Genomic DNA, 19,167 nt, shown 5'->3' with positions numbered 1-19,167 from the left:
TCTGTCTGAAAATAAATCCAGCGTCCTTGATCAACGAGACCACGTGTCTTCATTCATGTCAAGGATATCTCAAAGTGATTTGCGTTAAATCAAAGCAATATATTATTTAACTTCTTACCAGGCAGTTTTTATGTCACAGCTTTTCACTTGTTTCAGGCCTCGACAATATTTCCTCGGCTTTCACCCATCGGTTCATTAATGACAACGATACTGACAGGAGGAATACCCAAAGAAATAAAACACAATACACACAATGGAAGAAGAGCTGCTGGCTGTCCTCAGTCACCTGATCCTTTCCTACCAGCACACCTGATCCTCATTCCCCATTATCTGCCGTTCAGCTTATACACCCGCCCACCAGCATGAGTCCTCTGTCAGACCGTCTGTTGCCTTCCAGCCTCTCTGCTCATGTTTTGGATTTGTTTGCCTCTGCTGGCTGCTTGACATGCTGCTAATATCTGCCTTCACTCAAGTCAGCCTCATTTTATCTCTCCCTGCCCTGCTGTTACATCCTGCTTTATAGCTCAAACATCACCTACCAGAAACATGACAATACGAAGCAGACAAGAGAGTAAAACAAGCAGCTCAGACATCACTGAGTGTTTCATAGAGCAGTGGCTGTGGAGGAAAAGGAGGTTTGTGCTCAATAGATCAACTTACAAATTAGAAAATGTACAAAATGTACTGAAGTAACACTTTTGCAAGCATGAAACATGATATGTGACTTAAGGCGTTTTAATAAAGATTGAGCTTTAGTAAGAAGGGAGAATTTTCTGTTTTTCCTCCTCTAAGCTAAGTCTCCTCCTCCTCCTCCAGACCTTTAGTACTGGGGTCTCTAGAGGTCTCAAAACCACAGTCCAGGAGGAAAATGGATGACCTCGTTGAGCACGCATTATCCGTCTTCCAGGTCAGCCCCACATGTTTCTAATCTAGGCCTTAATTCTGCATGTCTTCATGCTTTACAGGGCAGGAGCTGGTCAGAGAACATGAAGGAGGTGCTGTGACCTCTACATGTGCTCTCCATAATGTGTCAGCAGAGAAACACATGTCCTCTCCCTCTGCTTGTGTCTAACTTAATCTACAGTGTCTTTACAGTTGAGTAGGTGGAAATAGGTGTGCACTTTGGCCATATTGTGGTAATGGGTCAGTTTTAAATCGTGCAGGTGTTCGCTCGCTGAGAATCCTTAAATTGACCATCAGAGGTTTGTTAGATGAGCAGTGTTGTTGTAAGGTAATCCTGCTTTCACCATCCCAAAACACTACCATAAGAGTCTCATTAGTGGGGTCACAAGCATTAAAGAACAGCAAAAAGCAGATTTCACCATCATCTAATTGTGATTTATCATCTCGGCCTCCTGCACAGGTAACCGCAGGCTTGTTTGAGGTTTCACAGATGAATCAAATGTCTATCAATATTTTTTATAAAAACCTGTCAAATAACAGTGTGAAAACAGAATTGTCCGCAGCTCCCTTCGGCCTTATAAAGCTTTAAAGTGAATTTCATTTTTTTTTTTTAGCTGTTTGGTTCACTCTCACAGCTCTTCAGTTTCAGTTTCAGCCACAGGCAACAGCTGTTTTCAGCAAAAAAAAATAAAAAATTAAATGCACTGTACACAACCTGTTCAGCACCAAACCTCAGACAGACACAGTTAGCAATCAGGTGGTGAACATAGTGGAACATTTAGCAGCTAAAGAGACAGATATTCACCTCAGGTGTTAATAGAAATTGAAGTTACATTGAAAAAAGAGAGCGAACACCAGATAACAGCTGCTGATGTGTAAATAAGCGACTGTTTGTTAACAAGTTCTCCGTATGCTTTTACCCACAACCTGACATTCAATGCACTAACTATTTAATGGATACTAGCACCAAGTGAATATGAATATACATGTAATGTTTTGTAGAAGGTTTGCACAGACATCTGGTGATGCATTCAAGCCCTTACAGCCTTCAGGTGAACATGTTTAGGTACAGCAGTTGTTCTACCATCACATCAGTAAACCACAGTGTTTAACTTGAAACACTTTAATCATCAGATGTGGAAGAACAGTCTGTCACCGTTTAGCCTGTTTGTGTTACGGACTTCCTCTGTGGTTTATCTACTCACTCTTAAAATAAGCACCTCTCTCCCAGACACAAAGTGCCCCATCTTTAATCCCCCATGACATTTCTTCCACTGAGACACAACCAATTTTATTTTATTGGCTCTCACTGTGAGTAATGTGGTCCAGTCTAAAAATAGGTTTGTTTGGGAGGCTGTGTTCTGAATCGAGTTTGACACTTAAAACAAGAGTGATAAGAAAACACAGCGGATAGGTCAACAGACCAGAAATGATTAGTTGATTAACCAAACTGTAACCCCACAGCAAATTAATCTGCAGCTATTTTCCTAATAGAGTAATCATTGAGTTATTCAACAAGCAAAAACACCAAACTTTCAATGACTCCAGCTTCTCTGGTGGGAGGATTTGCTGCTTTTTTTGTTTGATATCATTATAAATTCAATATGTTTAGGGACTTTGGGTCAGACAAAACATCTGAGGATGTCATCTTTGGGCTCTGGGAAATTAAACTAGTCAATTAATAATAGACAGATTATTTAATACTAAAAACAATCATTAGTTGCTGCACTAGAAGCTTTTTTAACTTCAGTCTTAGTGTTATACTTGCACAGCCACGCTGAAAGGGTTTTTGGTTGTGTAGTCGGTCCTTCTTTAGCTGTGAAGTGATCATTTTGTGATACAACTTTAATGTAAGAGATGGGAGATAAAATCCACAGTCAGCTGAAACTAAAATGAGGCCTCAGTAGTCTGAGTTAGCCAAATCAAATTGATATCTTTGAGCCTTTTGAGTATGAAAATAGAAACATGAAGAGGGAATTTCATCCTAGACTTTGGAAGATAATCACTGAAAGCTCACGAGCTTTAGCAGATCTTCTCAAGGGCTGTGGATTTTTTACGCCTCTGTGAGTACAGTTTAAAGGCAGACTCGAAAAAATGTTTGATGAAAGGTCTCTTCAGAGCAGACCAGGACAGAGAGGAGATAGAGGTTAGGCAGAGAGCACTGGGGGGTGGGGGGTAGTTTGGTCCCTTTAATGACTCTACCAGTGAAAGTATGCAGAACAACTTCTGCTACTGTCATTAGGGGCCCGCCATCACACGGAGGGAAAGAGCCCACTCCACTTCCCTTTAGGTAAATTCAGGGGAAGAAGTCAGATTCAGATTCGAGGAAATTGCCAAGACATTTATAAATCAACACATTTGACTTCTGGGGAGAGGACGTCATTGTGTAGTGTACAAGAATTACATCTCTGATGAAAACTGACAACTGCTATCAGGAGGAGAGGGTTTCACACTGAGGATGAAACTGGTTTGGATCACAGAGAAGCCCCATGAGAAAAACCCCTAAAGTCCATCTGAACGCCGGCAGATTAGATTAGAAAGATTAGACTGAAACAGCTCCATTCATCGTGCTGAACAGAGCAAATTGTCTGTGTCAGGTTTGAACCTCCAGTTCTGACGCCGAGCATAAATACTGTTGATCTTCAGCTGAACGTAGCGGTAAAAGAAGTACTTTAAAGTAAAAGCTCTGAATTATTAATATGTAAGCAACAATATTAGATTAGAGTTTATTTTTAACTTCAGTCTACATCCTTTTAGGTGGTGTAATCTATGACAATGCATCATATTTGATTAGATGATTATATTTCATATGTAATTTTCACTCTGAGAAGTAACTCATAACTGCTGTCTGATAAATGTAGTTGTTTAAAAATGAGAATATTTCAGTCTGAAGTGTAGTACAGAAGAAATATAAAGCGGCTAAAATGCATAAAAAAAGTACAGGCGCTTAAAAATACCAAACACTGGAATAAATGTATGTGGTTACTTTCCATCACTGCAAAACACTGAAACAAACGGTGAAACCAAACACGTAGAAACAACAAACCAATGCAACATCTTTCCGCTTGTTACGTAAAATGTTAAGTAAGTATTTACAGTTGATGACAGAGGCTGAGTGAATAGCAGCCTGACCACAGCCGACCTACACCTTCTGCATGGCACCGTGCAGCTTGTATAATGCCAAAACAGGGAAACTAATAAAAATTGCTTTCATAAAAATCCTTGGTCCTATTTGCTGTAATTCCACGGACTTTGCCCAACATGATCTACCTGTCTGGAATCCAGTTAGAGGCTGTTTGTTAGCAAGTAGGCTGTGTCTGCTCCTGTTGCCCAGTGACCAAACTTTGTGTGTTTGTGTGTCCACTCTCTCACTTTCCTATCCTCACAACATCACCCACCACCTCTGTCCTCCTTGTTTACAGAGACATAAAGTCCTTTGAGGGCCTAAAAAGTGCCATAAAGTTGTCCTCCTGAATGGCTCGTAAATGTTAGGAAAACACACCGCTGCAGAAAGCTACTGTCCTCTCTGGCTGGAGGTGATGACACATGAAGAGAAGCTGACATCTGGAGTCACTGCAGAGCAGTGGATAAACGCTGCTGGCAGCTGTCTGATGATATGTGTTACTGAGGATGGTGGTAAACACTGCTGTGCAATTAGTTTTGTTTGAATTGAGATATCAAGACCAAGCTCACTTAACCGTGTTAATGACATTTGTATTTGCACGCCTTCCAGACAAGCATGTAATATGAACACAGCAGTGTTTTTCCACCAGTTCATCTTCTCCTGTGCTGAAGAAATGACTGAGCTGAGGATGTATGTGCCTTCAGCAGCAGTGATTTCCCTGGAGCATTGCTTTGATCCTTCATTAAGCGCCTCCTGATTTAACCACACTGATGCTTATTTCCTCCCACCAAACCAAAGCGCCTCATGCTGAGGAAACAGTAATTGGTGGAAGGTAAACATGAAGTAAGGCTTGTTCTAGAATTGCTTTTCCTCTGAGGAGGACTCTGTTTTCATGCCCTGTGCTAAGCTGTATCCATGCACTACAAGCATGATGCACTTTATGTATCCAGCTAGTTGACCTAACTTTGCCACCGACGGCATTTGTCCATTTGTCATTTGTGCCTTCAGCTGGCCAGGGAGCCGAGAGCAGCCTGGAAAGACTGAGGAGCAGGACCAGCTTACATTCTTCCTTTGCTGGGTGTTCTTTGCCTTGTAATTGACACGATGAGGTCAGCTAATGAATGTTGTGTGGAAAAACAACAGATACCAACGATTTTACAGGATCTCGAACAGACATGACTGACACAAGTGTATTTTTACTCGTCTGCTGCATGTCCAAGTGTCTTTCTCTGTCCCTTTCTCTAGAATATAGACCCAGTAGACAGATACTATAGACACAAGGGGGTAAAACTTTAGGATTTTAACTGCGAACTGAGTTTCAGTAAAAAGAGAGAGCACTTTGAGCTCCTGCCTCATGTTGCTCAGTCATTTCAGGAACATTTTTCAGGTTAACATGACTGCAACGGTTGAAAACTGTGCTTGAACTTCAGTATTTTGGTCATACTAGAAAATACAGATGTCAGATGTCAGGCTTCTCTCTACAAATATTTTACAAAATACTACAGTGTAAGGCACCATGCCACATATAATAGAAAACCTGTGGTGCATGTTGTATTATCTCAAAGAGGAGCTACGGTGCTAACATCCATTTAAATTCAAAATGACTGATGGAAGCTCGAATATGCATCATGTAGCTGTGTAGAAAGAAAATTATACAAAATATGGGCTAAAAAAATAAATCAGTCATTATGGGCAGATATTGAAATGTTACAGGATCAGAAGCAAAAAAAAAAAAAAAAAAAACGGATCCAGGCTGCTGTATTTTTGTCTGAGCTGTTTGATTTTGCAAAAAAACAACTGATAACAGTAATTTCAGTGTCTGGCTGGCAGTAACTGTATGATATTCAGTGACAGCATTCAGGGGTTTGGCACACACTGATATTGTCATTCAGCCTAAAATAATCTAAGTTTGTAGCAATGTTTGCAATGGCGATAAGTTTGAAGTTCAAACATGGTGACATCAGTGTCACTGCCTTGTCTATGTTTATAAAGATCTACTTCACTTTGTGGAAGATAGACAGTAACACTGCCGTTTCACTTCACATCTCTGTCTGATCTCTCACCTTTTTAATTTCTTTATACTGACAAGAGCAAATCATCGAAAACAATCTCACCCAGCTGGATTGAGCGTCAGTTATCTGCCTCTGTGTTACCACTGAAACAACACAGCGAAAATCTGCAGCCACATGATTTGAACACGTTGACATATTGAGGCTCAGTGTGGGTTTGTGGTGTTAGTAGCATAAATCAGTCCTCTGTGTGACTGCAGACAGTTAGAATGGCCTCAGATGAAACCACCACACAAATATTTCAATGTGTAGACTACTTTCATTTATTTTCTGGTTTGTGTTTGCAACACGCTGCACCTTGTTATTTTTCATTATTGTTGATGTTTTTGTTGATCCAAAACAAGAATAAGAAAAAAGAACCAAGTGTGCATGTGACTGTTTCTTTGTTCTCAGATGCACTCAGAGCTTTATTTATAATACATGAACGTACTAGTATCACATACGGGATTGTTTTGTTTTCATCAGGCTGTACATTCTGCATGCAAACTACAGACTGAGAGCAGAGGAGCCGAGAAAGGCCCAGTTTGAGTCAAGCAGCACTGATCTTAGACATGTGGGGTTGGATTTATTAACACCAGCATTTGCTACTCAGACCCCCCTGACTGTCCTTCTCGCCCATGTAGCACAGTCTAATAACCATTCGGGGTCATTGTTGTACAACGAAGGTGAAGAATTAAAAGGATGTTATCAAGAGACGCTGTGGCACACTGCCGAGAGAGGAGGGAGGGGTGCTGGAGGCAGAGAGGTATAAAACGGACAGAGAAGGAGAGTGTTGAAGCAGAGTGAAGAACAGAGGAGGAGGAGGGAATGTGAGAGAGAAACATAAGGAAAGAATAAAAGAGTAAAGAAGGACATTCCCAGACAAACTCTGAATCCAGGAGCTCAGAACCAGGATAGTGCACTCAGCAAAAAGGTAAGGAAGAAGTAGGTTATTAAATATGCTCATGTGTCCTTATCAATCTGTAGCCATGTACTTTAAACATATTGGCGGAGGAATATGACAAATGAAACTTATTATGGATATTATTAAAAATGTGATGAGGAAAACGTCTTTTGATTTGGTCGTTTGAAATAAGTCACATCAAGTCAAGAGTTCGTTTAAATTTCAGATCATCATGTACATTAGCCTTATCTTCAGATTACTGCTGGTAACTTGCATATCTGCTGATGACTTTTATTGTAATGACTGTACTCTCATCTATTGTATGTAACTCATCCTGCCCCAATCCCAAAGAATGCACTAATTATTTTATTAATGTTCTTTCTGTTTTGTCAACTCAAAAGCAAAAGTGTCAAATTAGTCTGTCATGTACAGTTTTGCCAGTATTTTTTCCCCTTTTTGTTCAACTTAAAGTGTACAAATGCAAACCTTGTGTGTGTGTGTGTGGGTGTTTGGATTGTGTAGCTAGTGTTTCATCAGTGGATGCAGAAATGTTTGAGTGCTCCGCTGACAAATGGTGATGACTAACACAGATGTGTAATCTGAGTGGGGGGCTCTTATCCAGCCATGTTTTTTCACCCTAAAAGACAAAGAGGATGGAATTTATCTTTAAAGAAACATTGTGGCTTTTAGATGTGAACTGTTGTTTTGTCAGTCTTTGTACAGTTCAATACTAAATCTCCATTTAGGCATCTTTTTCAATATGTCTGTCAAAGTGACTCATATCTACAGGTATGTATATTTGTTGTGTACTTAAAGATATTATGCAACATTGAACACTGAGAAACATGGAATTGTTTTTTGTTATGCACTGACTTAATTTTCCTACCAGTGAGGCTCTGCTGCCCGGGCTCTATCTTCACTGGAGTTCCTGGTGTGAAAAACACATCAGAAGAGGTGAAAGTTCAAGGATCAGACGTAGCGGCGGTGTGTCAGAATGTCAGTGTGGCCACCTTTTCTCATCCTGGGAATCACAGCAGCCACTGTTGCAGCACAAGGTGAGTCACTCACAGAGGTAGAGTCCTGTTGGTGTTATCGAAAGCCCCAGCACCCTCCCTGTAAATGTATACAAATTTTAAATAAAAGATGCTCACAAATGTAAATTCAGCAAAAACAAGGACACATAGTGAATAATGAGAGGGGTTGATAAAACAGACAAAGTTACACTCCATGCTGAAATTCCACCATTGCACTATACAGTCAAAGGAAATTTTCATGTAAATGTGTGACTTTCCTACAACACATTGGCCTGCAGCTGGCAGTTTGCTGCTATTTGTGGATTTCTACTCTAACTAAACTCAGCTGCCATTTTCCATGATCATAACTTATGTTTTCTCACTCAGCGTCAACACTGATCAGCCTTTAAGCTCAAAACTGACAGAAAGCCAGTGGCAGACAGCTACAACTGAGTTACAGTTTACAGATTTTAAAGATACAAACAACTGCACGTGTAGTTACATGTCAGTGCAATAAATGATATTTCTACCAAAAACATCTCTCTCGAACCCACTTCACTGCTTTTCACAACCAAAACTCCCAGATACAGAAAGATTACATTCAAGATTAACATTATTTTAGATACAGTTTGGTTTCATTATTGGGTATTAAATATATTGCATAGTGCAAAAATTGTGGGATACAGCCAAGAAATTTGTCACATGTTTGAATTTGTCTCTTTCAGGATCATGGAGGAGAGACAACAAAGAGTCAAGTCCTGCTGTGTACCACTTTGATGGTAATTTTCACACTAAAATTTCAATCAAACAAGGTTATAACTGCATAATAATAATTATTATTATTATAGTTCTAACTTTCTAAACCACTTTAATGGTGGTTTGAGTCACATTCCTAACATGTGATGGATACAGTATTTTAAAAACTCTTTGTTTGGGCTTGTATTGAGGCCATGTTTGATTCTGTACTTTGTGTCTAGACAACTATGAGTGGACGACATGGTTCAATGTTGATCACCCCGGAGGCCTTGGAGACTACGAGCAGCTGGGAGCTATTCGCTTCTACTATCGTGCCCGAGTGTGTGAGACTCCCCGAGCAATTGAAGCCAGAACTACTGAATGGGTCCCAGCCCGTGAAACTGGCGAGAAAGTCCATGCAGACCCCACTGTGGGCTTCTGGTGCCTCAATGATGAGCAGGGTCCTGGTCGCAACTGCTCCAACTATGCAGTCCGCTTCCTCTGTCCCAAAGGTTCAGTCTTGTAATACCTTTCATTCAGTTACCATAAGCCGGTCTCATTATAAAAGCAAAGCCATACACTGAGGCTTGTACCTTTAAAGACTGCCCTCTGGCTTTGCTGATGAAACTCATGCAAATAAAAGTGGAAGTCTTTGATGATTAATCTTTTCAGATTATTAATTGTCACTTGCACTACTTTTCCAACAGATAACAGTGTGAACATTCAGGGTACCTGGGGTCCATGGTCAGACTGGAGCTCATGCCCTGCCCTTTGCGGTCAGGTGGGGGTCCAGTTGCGCTCTAGACGGTGCCAGTCTCACTCAGTGCCTTGCAGTGGACCTAAAGTGGAAGGGAAAGCATGCAATGGACCAGAGTGCCCAAAAATAGGTGAGCATGATTTGGTTTAGTCAGACAGATCGTTCTTCTGCAATTCTCTTAATTCAGTCAGGCCTTAGCTCATCAGGAATGAGGCCCAGTATTCTCAAAATGGCTAACCTCGTTTAATTCTCCTCTTTAGATTGCTCCCTGCAGTGTGTGATGGGGAAGGTGAATGCTGAGTGTGACACATGCATGTGTGAAGAACACATCCTGCTGGGTTCTGTTCGTGGTGCTGGGGGTCTCACTGCTGAAGGGGCTACCATCCTTCGCTCTGGCAAACTCCTGACTCTTACTGACCACAATGGGCATTTCCGCATCCCTGGTATCTGCCCTGATGGCAATGTCACTTTGACGGTCAGCCTGCAGGGTCATGCCACCCTTAGCGTTATTGTGCCTCACAGTACAGAACATATTTCTGTACTCAGTGTCCAGCTGAAAAGGACAGGTACAGTAGATGTCTGTAGATCCACACAAAAAGTATTTGATTGCAGTTTACATTAGCTTTGTAAACAAAAAGTTAGTCACTTCTGAGCTGCATATTACTGACACATTTTAAACAGGTAAGAAGGCTAGTAGGTAATGTGTATTTTATTTCCAATCTTGATATGTCAGAGAAGCTTCATGTGTTGAGCAACCCTGAGAGCAAGGCTAGGAGGGTGGGACAAACTGCTGCCTTCTGCTGCAAAGTGGCAGGAACACCACAACCAGAGAAGTACCAATGGTAGGACATGCAAAAGTGATATTATTGCCCAGAAATGATACTGAGTCACATAGATGCATCTAATGTTTGCAATAATTTTGGTTCTCTTACCTTATGTGTGAACCCACAGGTTTCATAACAACAGCCTCCTGGAGAAGCAGTCCGAGAGCACCTTGGTCCTAAAAGATCTGCGTCCTGAGCAGACTGGGGAGTACCACTGCAGAGCAATTGGTCTGTCTGGGGCTATTAAGACCAAACCAGCTACACTCAAAGTGTTAGGTGTGTTCTCAATAAACTGATAAACACAAATCAAATCGACAGAAATGTGAATAAACAGGCTTTGTGCACCTTAAGTATGGTAACATCATTGATGTACATACTGTATTTTACTTCAGAAATATGTGTATATGTATGATGACACAAAATTAACATTTTGATTTCTACCTTACACAGGTAGAGATGAGCATTCATGTAATCCCAAACCTGAATCCCACCTCATCCGTCTTCCACATGATTGCTACCAAAACAGCACAGACTCCTTCTACTACGATGTGGGAAAGTGCCCAACAAGTACATGTGCTGGACAGTTGGACAATGGCATCAGATGCAAAGACAAAGTGGCTTACTGCTGTGGTGTGCAAAAGATGGAGGAGAGGCAGCTTACATGCCAGGGCTACCAGCTGCCCACCATGGTGGTGACTGAGTGTGGCTGCCAAAAATGTGTGGATACCAAGGCCATTGTGCATGGTAGGGCCATTGCTGCAGACAATGGTGAGCCAATGAGGTTTGGTCATATCTTTATGAATGGAGTCCGAATCAGCCGCACAGGCTACAAAGGTACATTCTCTGTCCAGGTGCCTCCAGACACAGAGAGGTTAGTCTTGACTTTTGTTGACAACATGCAGAAATTCGTCAACACTACAAAGGTGCTACCATTTAACACCAAAGGAGGGTCTGTTTACCATGAGATCAAACTTTTAAGAAAGAAAGCTCCTGTGACCATTAGCTCTGCTGAAATGAACACTCTGGAGCTTGGGGAGGTAGAGGGCCAGGAGTCAATGGTTCAAATCCAGATTCCTCCCAACTCCTTCTATACAGAGAAAGGGGAAGTCTTTATGGGTAATGTAAATGCTAGCGTGACGTTCCTTGACCCCAGAGATGTCTCCACAGCTGCTGCAGCTCAAAGTGATCTCAACTTTGTAGGAGATGAAGGAGATACCCTCCCACTAAGAACCTATGGGATGTTCTCAGTTGACTTTAGGGGAGAGGAAAACAATGAACCCCTAAACGCAGGTGAAGTGAAGGTGTTCCTGGATTCTGCCCAGGTGAAGATGTCTGAGCACCTCAGTACTATGAAGTTGTGGTCACTGAACCCTGAGACTGGTCTGTGGGAAGAAGAAGGAAGTCTGCATGTGGAGAAGAAAAGAAGAGGCAAAAGGGAGGAGAGAACATTTCTGATTGGTAACATGGAGATCAGAGAGAGACGTCTTTTTAACCTGGATGTCCCAGAGAACCGCAGATGTTATGTGAAAGTGAGGGCCTTCCGCAGTGAACGCTTCATGCCCAGTGAGCAGGTGGAGGGAGTTGTTGTGAGCCTTATAAACATGGAGCCCACAGCTGGCTATTCCTCTAACCCACGGGCCTGGGGCCGTTTTGATAGTGTCGTCACTGGCCCCAATGGTGCCTGTCTTCCTGCCTTCTGCGATGAACAAAAAGCTGATGCCTACTCTGCCTATGTCATGGCCAACCTTGGAGGAGAGGAGCTGGAGGCTGTCCAATCCGCTCCAAAACTCAATCCCAATCTCATTGGAGTGCCTCAGCCTTACCTGGGTAAGCTGAACTACAGGCGGTCTGACCACGAGGACCCCAGAATGAAGAAGACTGCATTCAGCATCAATGTGGCAAAACCAAGTGTCAACACAGCTGAGGAAAGCAATGGACCCGTGTACGCATTTGAGAACTTGAAAGAATGTGAGGAGGCCCCATTCAGTGCATCACACTTCCGCTTCTCAAGAGTAGAGGGAGACCGCTATGATTACAATACAGTGCCGTTCAATGAAGATGACCCAATGAGCTGGACAGAGGACTACCTGACCTGGTGGCCCAAGCCCATGGAATACCGGGCCTGCTACATTAAAGTTAAAATTAACAGCCCGCATGAAATCAATGTGCGGTCCCGCAACATGGGTGGCACCCACCCAAAGACTGTAGGTCAGCTGTATGGCCTCCGAGACACTCGCAGCATCCGCGACATGGATCAGGCAACTGTTTCAGCTGTGTGCCTGGAATTCAAGTGCAGCGGGATGCTGTATGATCAGGAACGTGTAGATCGTACCCTGGTGAAAGTGATTCCACAAGGAAGCTGTAAGAGGGATCAAGTCAACACAATGCTTCAGGAGTATCTGGTCAACCATCTGCCCCTAGCCGTCAACAATGACACCAATGAGTTCACCATGCTAGCACCTCTTGACCCTCTGGGCCATAACTACGGAATTTATACGGTGACAGACCAGGATCCCCGCACAGCCAAAGAAATTGCACTTGGACGCTGTTTTGATGGCACTTCTGATGGTACATCTCGTGTCATGAAGAGCAATGAGGGAGTAGCGCTGACCTTCACCTGTGGAGATCGTGAGGTGACACGCCAGAGTGTCTTCCAGGCCCAGCAGAGTGCTCAAGGTCAGATAGTAACTGGCGTGGTGAGAGGTGAAGGCAGACAGAATCGGCGCCGGCAGAGGGCCAATGCACCCCGCAGCAGTCGTAGACGGAGCACCAGAAATCCTACAGGACGACGCACAGAAGCCAGAAGCTAAACACTGAAGGTCACAGCTGTACTTGGAGATCAAATCAACATCTGCAATGGAGACGAGTGAATAGAGTTAACGTTATGTTTTGATACAAACATTTTGTATTGATTATTTTCCCAATATGTAACAAAGTTAGGCCTATTTCTTGCAACTTCTTCCGAAGGAATATTGGCATTGTTTGTCTTCACATTTTAAATTGTACTGTGGTAAATATTTACTTGAAACTGTAAATAGAGTATTTATTACACATGCCTTATAATCAGTGAGCTAGGTGCTGTTTCATTGATGATGTAAACAAGAGCAGAAACACATATTTTTGACCAGTGGTTTATTAAATTAGATGCTTATAAAACACTGCAGATGCTGTATCTTCCACATTGTATGTATCCAATTGTCCATGAAACATTGAAACTGGTCAATTGCTAGAAAAGAAAAGGAGAAATATGCCCCTTTCAACTAACTGTAGCCCATATGAAGACATGGTGGGGTGAAGCCCATAAGCCCCCGCTCCTCATCACACTTGATACAAGCCTGCAGAAGCAATGATTAGGAGACCAGTCAAAGCAAGTTAATCCACTTGCCTTATCCATACTTTTTCTGTATTAGTAGAAATCAAATTAGTAAATTACATGTTTGTCATGCACAAAAAATACCTATAAGCACTCTTTGCTCCATATTTTCAAGGATATTCCAGAGATGTATCAAGAGAATGGCTGTGAGGTTTCAAAGTCACATTTATTTTACTTGTCTATCCCTTTTACCTTACAGTGAATGTCATGTGCTCTCTGTAAAATTACAACTACTACTTACATGTTGCGTCAGTCTCAAATAACCCACAATGCAACTTCTCAAGAGATAAAGATGAATGTACTGAATAATTGTTCTGAATTTGGCAACCAAAGTTATAGATACTATATACTTTCCTGTAAGAGAACCACCCACAGGTAAGAGAGACCTATAATATATACATGACATTCTGGTTAAAGAATTTGCATAGAACCTTGTGTTTCTATGTCACTATAACTGCAATACTGTATCTGCCATTTTGACAGGAGCAACATTTAATAAAAAAATGAGCCCTGCAAAACTCAGACAACAGCAGTTACAATATATTCTCCATTGAAGCTGGGTCACCCAACAGATACTACATGATTATGTGTGAGTCGAGGCTGAATGAGACAGAGAAAAGGCAATTCCATATGTATGAACATAAAGAGTTGGTGAAACTGGATGCTCCCTGGTATAGTCCCTCTGGTCACTGAAGCAAAATGAAGGGGGCAACACATAGTTCAGATTTTCCAGGATGGCACTGGACAGCATGAGAAGGTACAGCTGCATTTCTGAGGGTTGAGAGGAGGAAAGGGCAGTTGTGATGGAGCCAGTGTCACATGAAGTCCTCATAGTCTTGGGCGTAGCCACCATCAAACTGTGCATAGTCAAGGTCATCTCTCAGTTGTGCTTTCAAACCACCTCCAGGTACAACCCCTTTCTTCTTCTTCTTTCCTTTGTTTTGCTGAAAAGGCAAATAAAAGCCAATTTAAATTATTTACATTATATATGAACATACATTTATAGCAATGGGGTTGATTTCTACTAAGAGCACACATGTGGTGTCCGGGCCAGGTAAACAGCACCCCCTTCTGAATACTAACAACAGAATTATTTGAGAAAAAAAATAAGCGTGCAGTTACTCACTTTTTCTTGTTTCTGTTTTTCACTAAGTAAGACTGACAGGGAATTACTGACTTTCTTCAAGTCATCTACTTCCACTGTGAGAGGGAGAAGGGAAATGGTTATTGGTCAAGCCTGCAGTGAAGTGCAAGTTTAAGGTACTGATACAGTGAATGAGTATAATCATCAACCTCAGTAAGAATGATTGTGAAGGATGCTGGGCTTACATGAAATACAGAGCTCCCGAAACAATGAATCCAAGAAACTTGAATAATGCACAGATTTTTCAAACTGGGATATCTTTTCTTTCAGCAATTTTTCAAACTCTGTGAAGTCTTCTTTGGAAGATGGACACATGGCATCAATCCCAGTGACACTGTTTGAAGTGCTGCTGACACCTGAAAAAAATATATAAAAAAAGCAGTTTGATGTCTATTCAAAGAATTTACAGAGTCACAGATGCAAAGCCTTACTTCTGTATTGAACCTCTAGTGTGTTGGTAGTGTTGACATCGACGACGTAACTCAAGGGTGTAGAGCTGGGCTAAGTGTTGAGGGAGCTGAGATGACAGCAGTAACAAGAACTTGCTGTACAGAAATGCCACACTAAGTTTGTTGTAATTTCGAAACAGTGCAACCCTAACGTAGTTAGTCCACCAGAGAGCACTGGCAAGCACTCAGTGTGTGTCTTGGTCACAACTCTCTTTTGCTTTTGGTGACGACCAAAAGTGAAACCACACGTAAGACAAACAGGCTAAGAAAATAGTGATGGAGGTTCAGAAAGGCTTCTACATTAAGATGGTTACAAAGAGGATATTATTGTCTAGTCTACATACATGGCACAGCTAAAAACAAGCATATGAGCCAGTTAAAACCTAAATTAATCACATTTGTTTTTTTTTTTTAATCTGAAAGTGATCATGACTTACCAAAAGCATCTTTTGCTAGCTCCAAGTCTGCATCTTCCTGTAATTTCTTCACTCTTAACTTCTCTGCAAGTTGTTCATCAGGAGTGAGCCCTTCTTGCTGCAATAACAGATGACACAAGGTCCAAATTGAAACATTATTAGGGATGACAGAGAGGACAACAGTTGTATGTATTATATGGAAACTGTTAAAGTCATAAGGGGTTTAAAAAAAAAAAAAACTGACTTCTGCCAACTCTTTCTGCTTCTGCTCCTGTTGTTTTTTCTTTAGCCGGTTTTCTTTCTCTTTGATCTTCTCCATTAACTTTTTCTTATCAGAGACCTTTGTCTCTGAAAATTAAAAGAATGAAAAAATAAAACAAGTGAATTTGCAGAAAAAGCAGAAAACTTAGCCACTGATTAACATACAATGCATTCATATATGTATTGTTACACTAAAACATACCTGTTTTTGTCACCTCTGCTTTTTTCTCCTCCTCTTCATCCTCATCATCCCAGTTGTCCTGTGAACAAAAAAAGATGGGATAGTTGTCATTTGCAAAGTGAAAAAAAAAAAAAACAGCTGAGACAAATGCCAACTAATCGTTACAAAATAAACATACATACACAAACATAACAAACAGCACATAACTTACAAACACTTCAATGCACAGCATAAAAACCATCAACATCCATAATTTTACAAACACATATATAATGTCTCTGCACACACACACAAAAAAAATCACACTGTCCTAATAATTCCAGCGTGTAGCTTATACATCTGTACTGATTTGACTGATGAGGCACTGGGATTGGCTTGTACCCTCAATTAATGCAACTACACAACAGGTACAGTGCATAGCCATACGAAAGCATGCGATACTGGATGAGTCCAAGTCCACTCAGACCAATAAGACCTTGATACCAGGGACAGGCAATAATTCAATATCCTCACTTATCAAATTTCAGTAAAAATATATATACATGATTAACTAAACAGTGTTATTGCTCTAAATCTCTTTTTTGTCAAATGAATTAAATCTGAGCAAATTTTAATTCAATACAAACAAATTAGCTGTTAGAGTTTTTGTTTGACACATTTAAAGAACTTGGTCTCACTTACTACAGGGGATCATGGTTCATAGGTTAGAAAATCAGGTTGATTATTTTATGTGTGATTTTGTGTCCATCTTCCATATTGTGATATATACTATTACTGGAAAATATGAAAGATCATACATGATGATTTCAAGCATACCAGCATGCCCTGATACTGCCTTAAGAAAGCACCGCTACTGCTGGGAAACGATTGAAAAACCAGGTTCAAACATGCAATTCAAGGCGTGCCAAATCATCTGCGGTGTACTCCACTCCAATATTATCCACATTATCATTATAAATCATTTGAATCCTGTCCATCACCTCCTTCAATTAAAGCTCTTTCCCCACACTTATCTGCAAACTTCAAAACAAAACCAGCTCAATGGAAAAACTAACTGAACTTCACAGAGACTCAAACACTACTAAATGAACCTAAAATCCACTTAGAATTACAAACGCATTTATTTTGGGCAGTGATTAATTGTGTTAGGCCCCCACATGCCACAAACATTTTACCCTGCTTGCTGAATAATAATGTCCTACAGAGGACTGTCAGTTTCTTTAGTTCGGGCACCATATGTGACAGAAAACGGAACAATTGAAGAGGCCTCCGCTAGCACTTTCCCTGGGTCAATTATCTGAGGTTTCTGGTCAGCAACCATGTCAACATTCAGTCAATAACCACCTGTATAGCTGTATCAACGGAGCACCGGTTTCCTGCTGCACGCCTGTTGTGAAGTCGGAAAGTTCTAGGCCTAGTTCTTGGCTGAGTTGAGTCATCAGTCCAGAGGATGATTTCATCTGATTGCGGCTAAAGTTGGTTAGCAAGCTAACGCCGCCTCATGTTGAACGTAACCCAAGCTGAGGGAATTCAGGACAGGACTCTCTTGCTAATCTCCTATAATCATGTAATGGAACCAACTTTGGGCGATGATGGGGTAACCGCCTACATTAACCACACATAAGCCAAGTTCTCCAACCTGCTTAAATTAACGGCGCTATCGTTACCTAACGTTTGAGCGCATTGAACAGACGCAACCTGTCTGGGAGCTAGTGAGTTTGCTAGCTAAGTGGCCCGGTTCGAGGTTAGCTTCAAGCTACGTTATCCACGTCTATCCCGGCTATCCGATAATTAACATTAAATCGTTAGCTGATAGCTTCCAAACAAACACACAACATGATCGTCCATAAATTAAGTTTATTCATTGCCGTCTACTGGCACGCTAGCGTCCATTGTGATAACGGTATGTTATGCCAGTTGAAGACCGAATAGCGCTAACAACCTAACGTTAGCTAAGTTGGAGCTCCTACAGGCTGCCTGATGGAGCCACATGAGTTAGCCGCCAGCTAGCACAAAGCTAGCAAAGGCTCGGAGGCTAGGATTGACAGGCTGCCTGAAACCGCATTGAAGCATGGCACCATGGCGGGGGCGACAATGTCTCAACCCAAAGTTAGCTTGACCGGCTAACAGCTGGCTAAACATTGACCTAACAAACGATAGCTAACTGAAATCCCAGATCATACCGAATGAGCGTTTGTCACGTTAATTTACCTTAACATCTTCCTCTTCGTCTTCGCCTTCCCATTTGTCCATCACTGCCGCCTTTGTAATCGGCTCGAAGTTGTCAGCGTCTGTAAAAACGACAACATGAAATACGTTAGTCCAATCCACATCTAACGACAGAGTTTGACAATAACGGAGCGTTAGGCTCGGAAAAACAACGGCTGCGACAAGCAGATAGTGTACAGATAGCTATCCTTCCAACTTAGTTTCTCACCCCAGTCCGCCATGTTGGCTGTGTTGGTTGTGTTTGACAGGCTCGCTGTGAAGTCAGTGCTGCAGCTCGTTGGCCACGTTCAGGAACAGCTCCCACCTTCTGGACGTCACTCCGAGCTGATCTAATGTCAAGGCTTCCCTGGACGACTTCTCATATGGCAACCCGGCTATTTTTATTGAATTAAATAGTAAACATATGGAGGATGATGTGGCGTGTGTTAGCTCATGTGACAATGCACAGGACAGCGTTTGTAGACCCTCAGTCACACAATATATGTATATATATATATATATATATATATATATATATATATATATATATATATATAAACATTTTCAGATTTAAGTCAATATCATTAGATAGTAAATAAAATATGACTTACTTAAAAATTGGACTTAAATCATAACATTTATTTATTATCTCATAATGCGCATTTTAATTCAATGTCCATAATTATATTATCTAACTTACTATCTCATAATATTTATTTAAAAAGTCAAAATAAATATGCATAGTATTTATTGATACGCATCGTTTGTTAATAACTTGGATCAAAGTAGTCCACTATATTTTTCTTTGCTTGTCGAGAGCCATATGC

General features: G+C 41.3%; 2 protein-coding genes across 2 annotated transcripts; one reads left to right on the top strand and one right to left on the bottom strand.

Moving 5' to 3' along the window:
* Positions 1 to 6,937: 6,937 nt before the first annotated feature.
* cilp (cartilage intermediate layer protein, nucleotide pyrophosphohydrolase) lies at positions 6,938 to 13,378 on the top strand. The gene is made up of 9 exons (XM_076729457.1): positions 6,938 to 7,009; positions 7,869 to 8,034; positions 8,718 to 8,771; positions 8,970 to 9,239; positions 9,435 to 9,614; positions 9,745 to 10,050; positions 10,218 to 10,326; positions 10,436 to 10,584; positions 10,759 to 13,378. Exons 2-9 carry the CDS (start codon positions 7,974 to 7,976, stop codon positions 13,116 to 13,118), a joined length of 3,489 nt encoding a protein of 1,162 aa, XP_076585572.1. The 5' UTR covers positions 6,938 to 7,009; positions 7,869 to 7,973; the 3' UTR covers positions 13,119 to 13,378.
* Positions 13,379 to 13,828: 450 nt separating this feature from the next.
* Positions 13,829 to 18,719, bottom strand: eif3jb (eukaryotic translation initiation factor 3, subunit Jb). Its single transcript, XM_076729472.1, has 8 exons — positions 18,570 to 18,719; positions 18,344 to 18,423; positions 16,154 to 16,211; positions 15,935 to 16,038; positions 15,712 to 15,808; positions 15,011 to 15,181; positions 14,808 to 14,881; positions 13,829 to 14,625 (listed from the first exon to the last, which is right to left on the bottom strand). The coding sequence occupies exons 1-8, from the start codon at positions 18,580 to 18,582 to the stop codon at positions 14,497 to 14,499; spliced, it is 726 nt and encodes a 241-aa protein (XP_076585587.1). The 5' UTR covers positions 18,583 to 18,719; the 3' UTR covers positions 13,829 to 14,496.
* Positions 18,720 to 19,167: the final 448 nt, after the last annotated feature.

The sequence above is a fragment of the Chaetodon auriga genome, chromosome 1, assembly GCF_051107435.1.
Source record: "Chaetodon auriga isolate fChaAug3 chromosome 1, fChaAug3.hap1, whole genome shotgun sequence".
NCBI lineage: Eukaryota > Metazoa > Chordata > Actinopteri > Chaetodontiformes > Chaetodontidae > Chaetodon > Chaetodon auriga.
Note: the sequence above shows the minus strand (reverse complement) of the source record. Positions and strands in the feature narration are given on the sequence as shown.

Excerpts from the sequence above, each read along its gene's own strand:
- cilp (XM_076729457.1), top strand. The coding sequence starts at position 7,974 with ATGTCAGTGTGGCCACCTTTTCTCATCCTGGGAATCACAGCAGCCACT. Across the intron at positions 9,615-9,744 it reads ACCAGAGTGCCCAAAAATAG|ATTGCTCCCTGCAGTGTGTG; the intron begins GTGAGCATGATT and ends TCTCCTCTTTAG. Across the intron at positions 10,327-10,435 it reads CAACCAGAGAAGTACCAATG|GTTTCATAACAACAGCCTCC; the intron begins GTAGGACATGCA and ends GTGAACCCACAG.
- eif3jb (XM_076729472.1), bottom strand. Across the intron at positions 16,212-18,343 it reads ACGAAGAGGAAGATGTTAAG|GACAACTGGGATGATGAGGA; the intron begins GTAAATTAACGT and ends TTTTGTTCACAG. Across the intron at positions 14,626-14,807 it reads AAAAACAGAAACAAGAAAAA|CAAAACAAAGGAAAGAAGAA; the intron begins GTGAGTAACTGC and ends TTGCCTTTTCAG.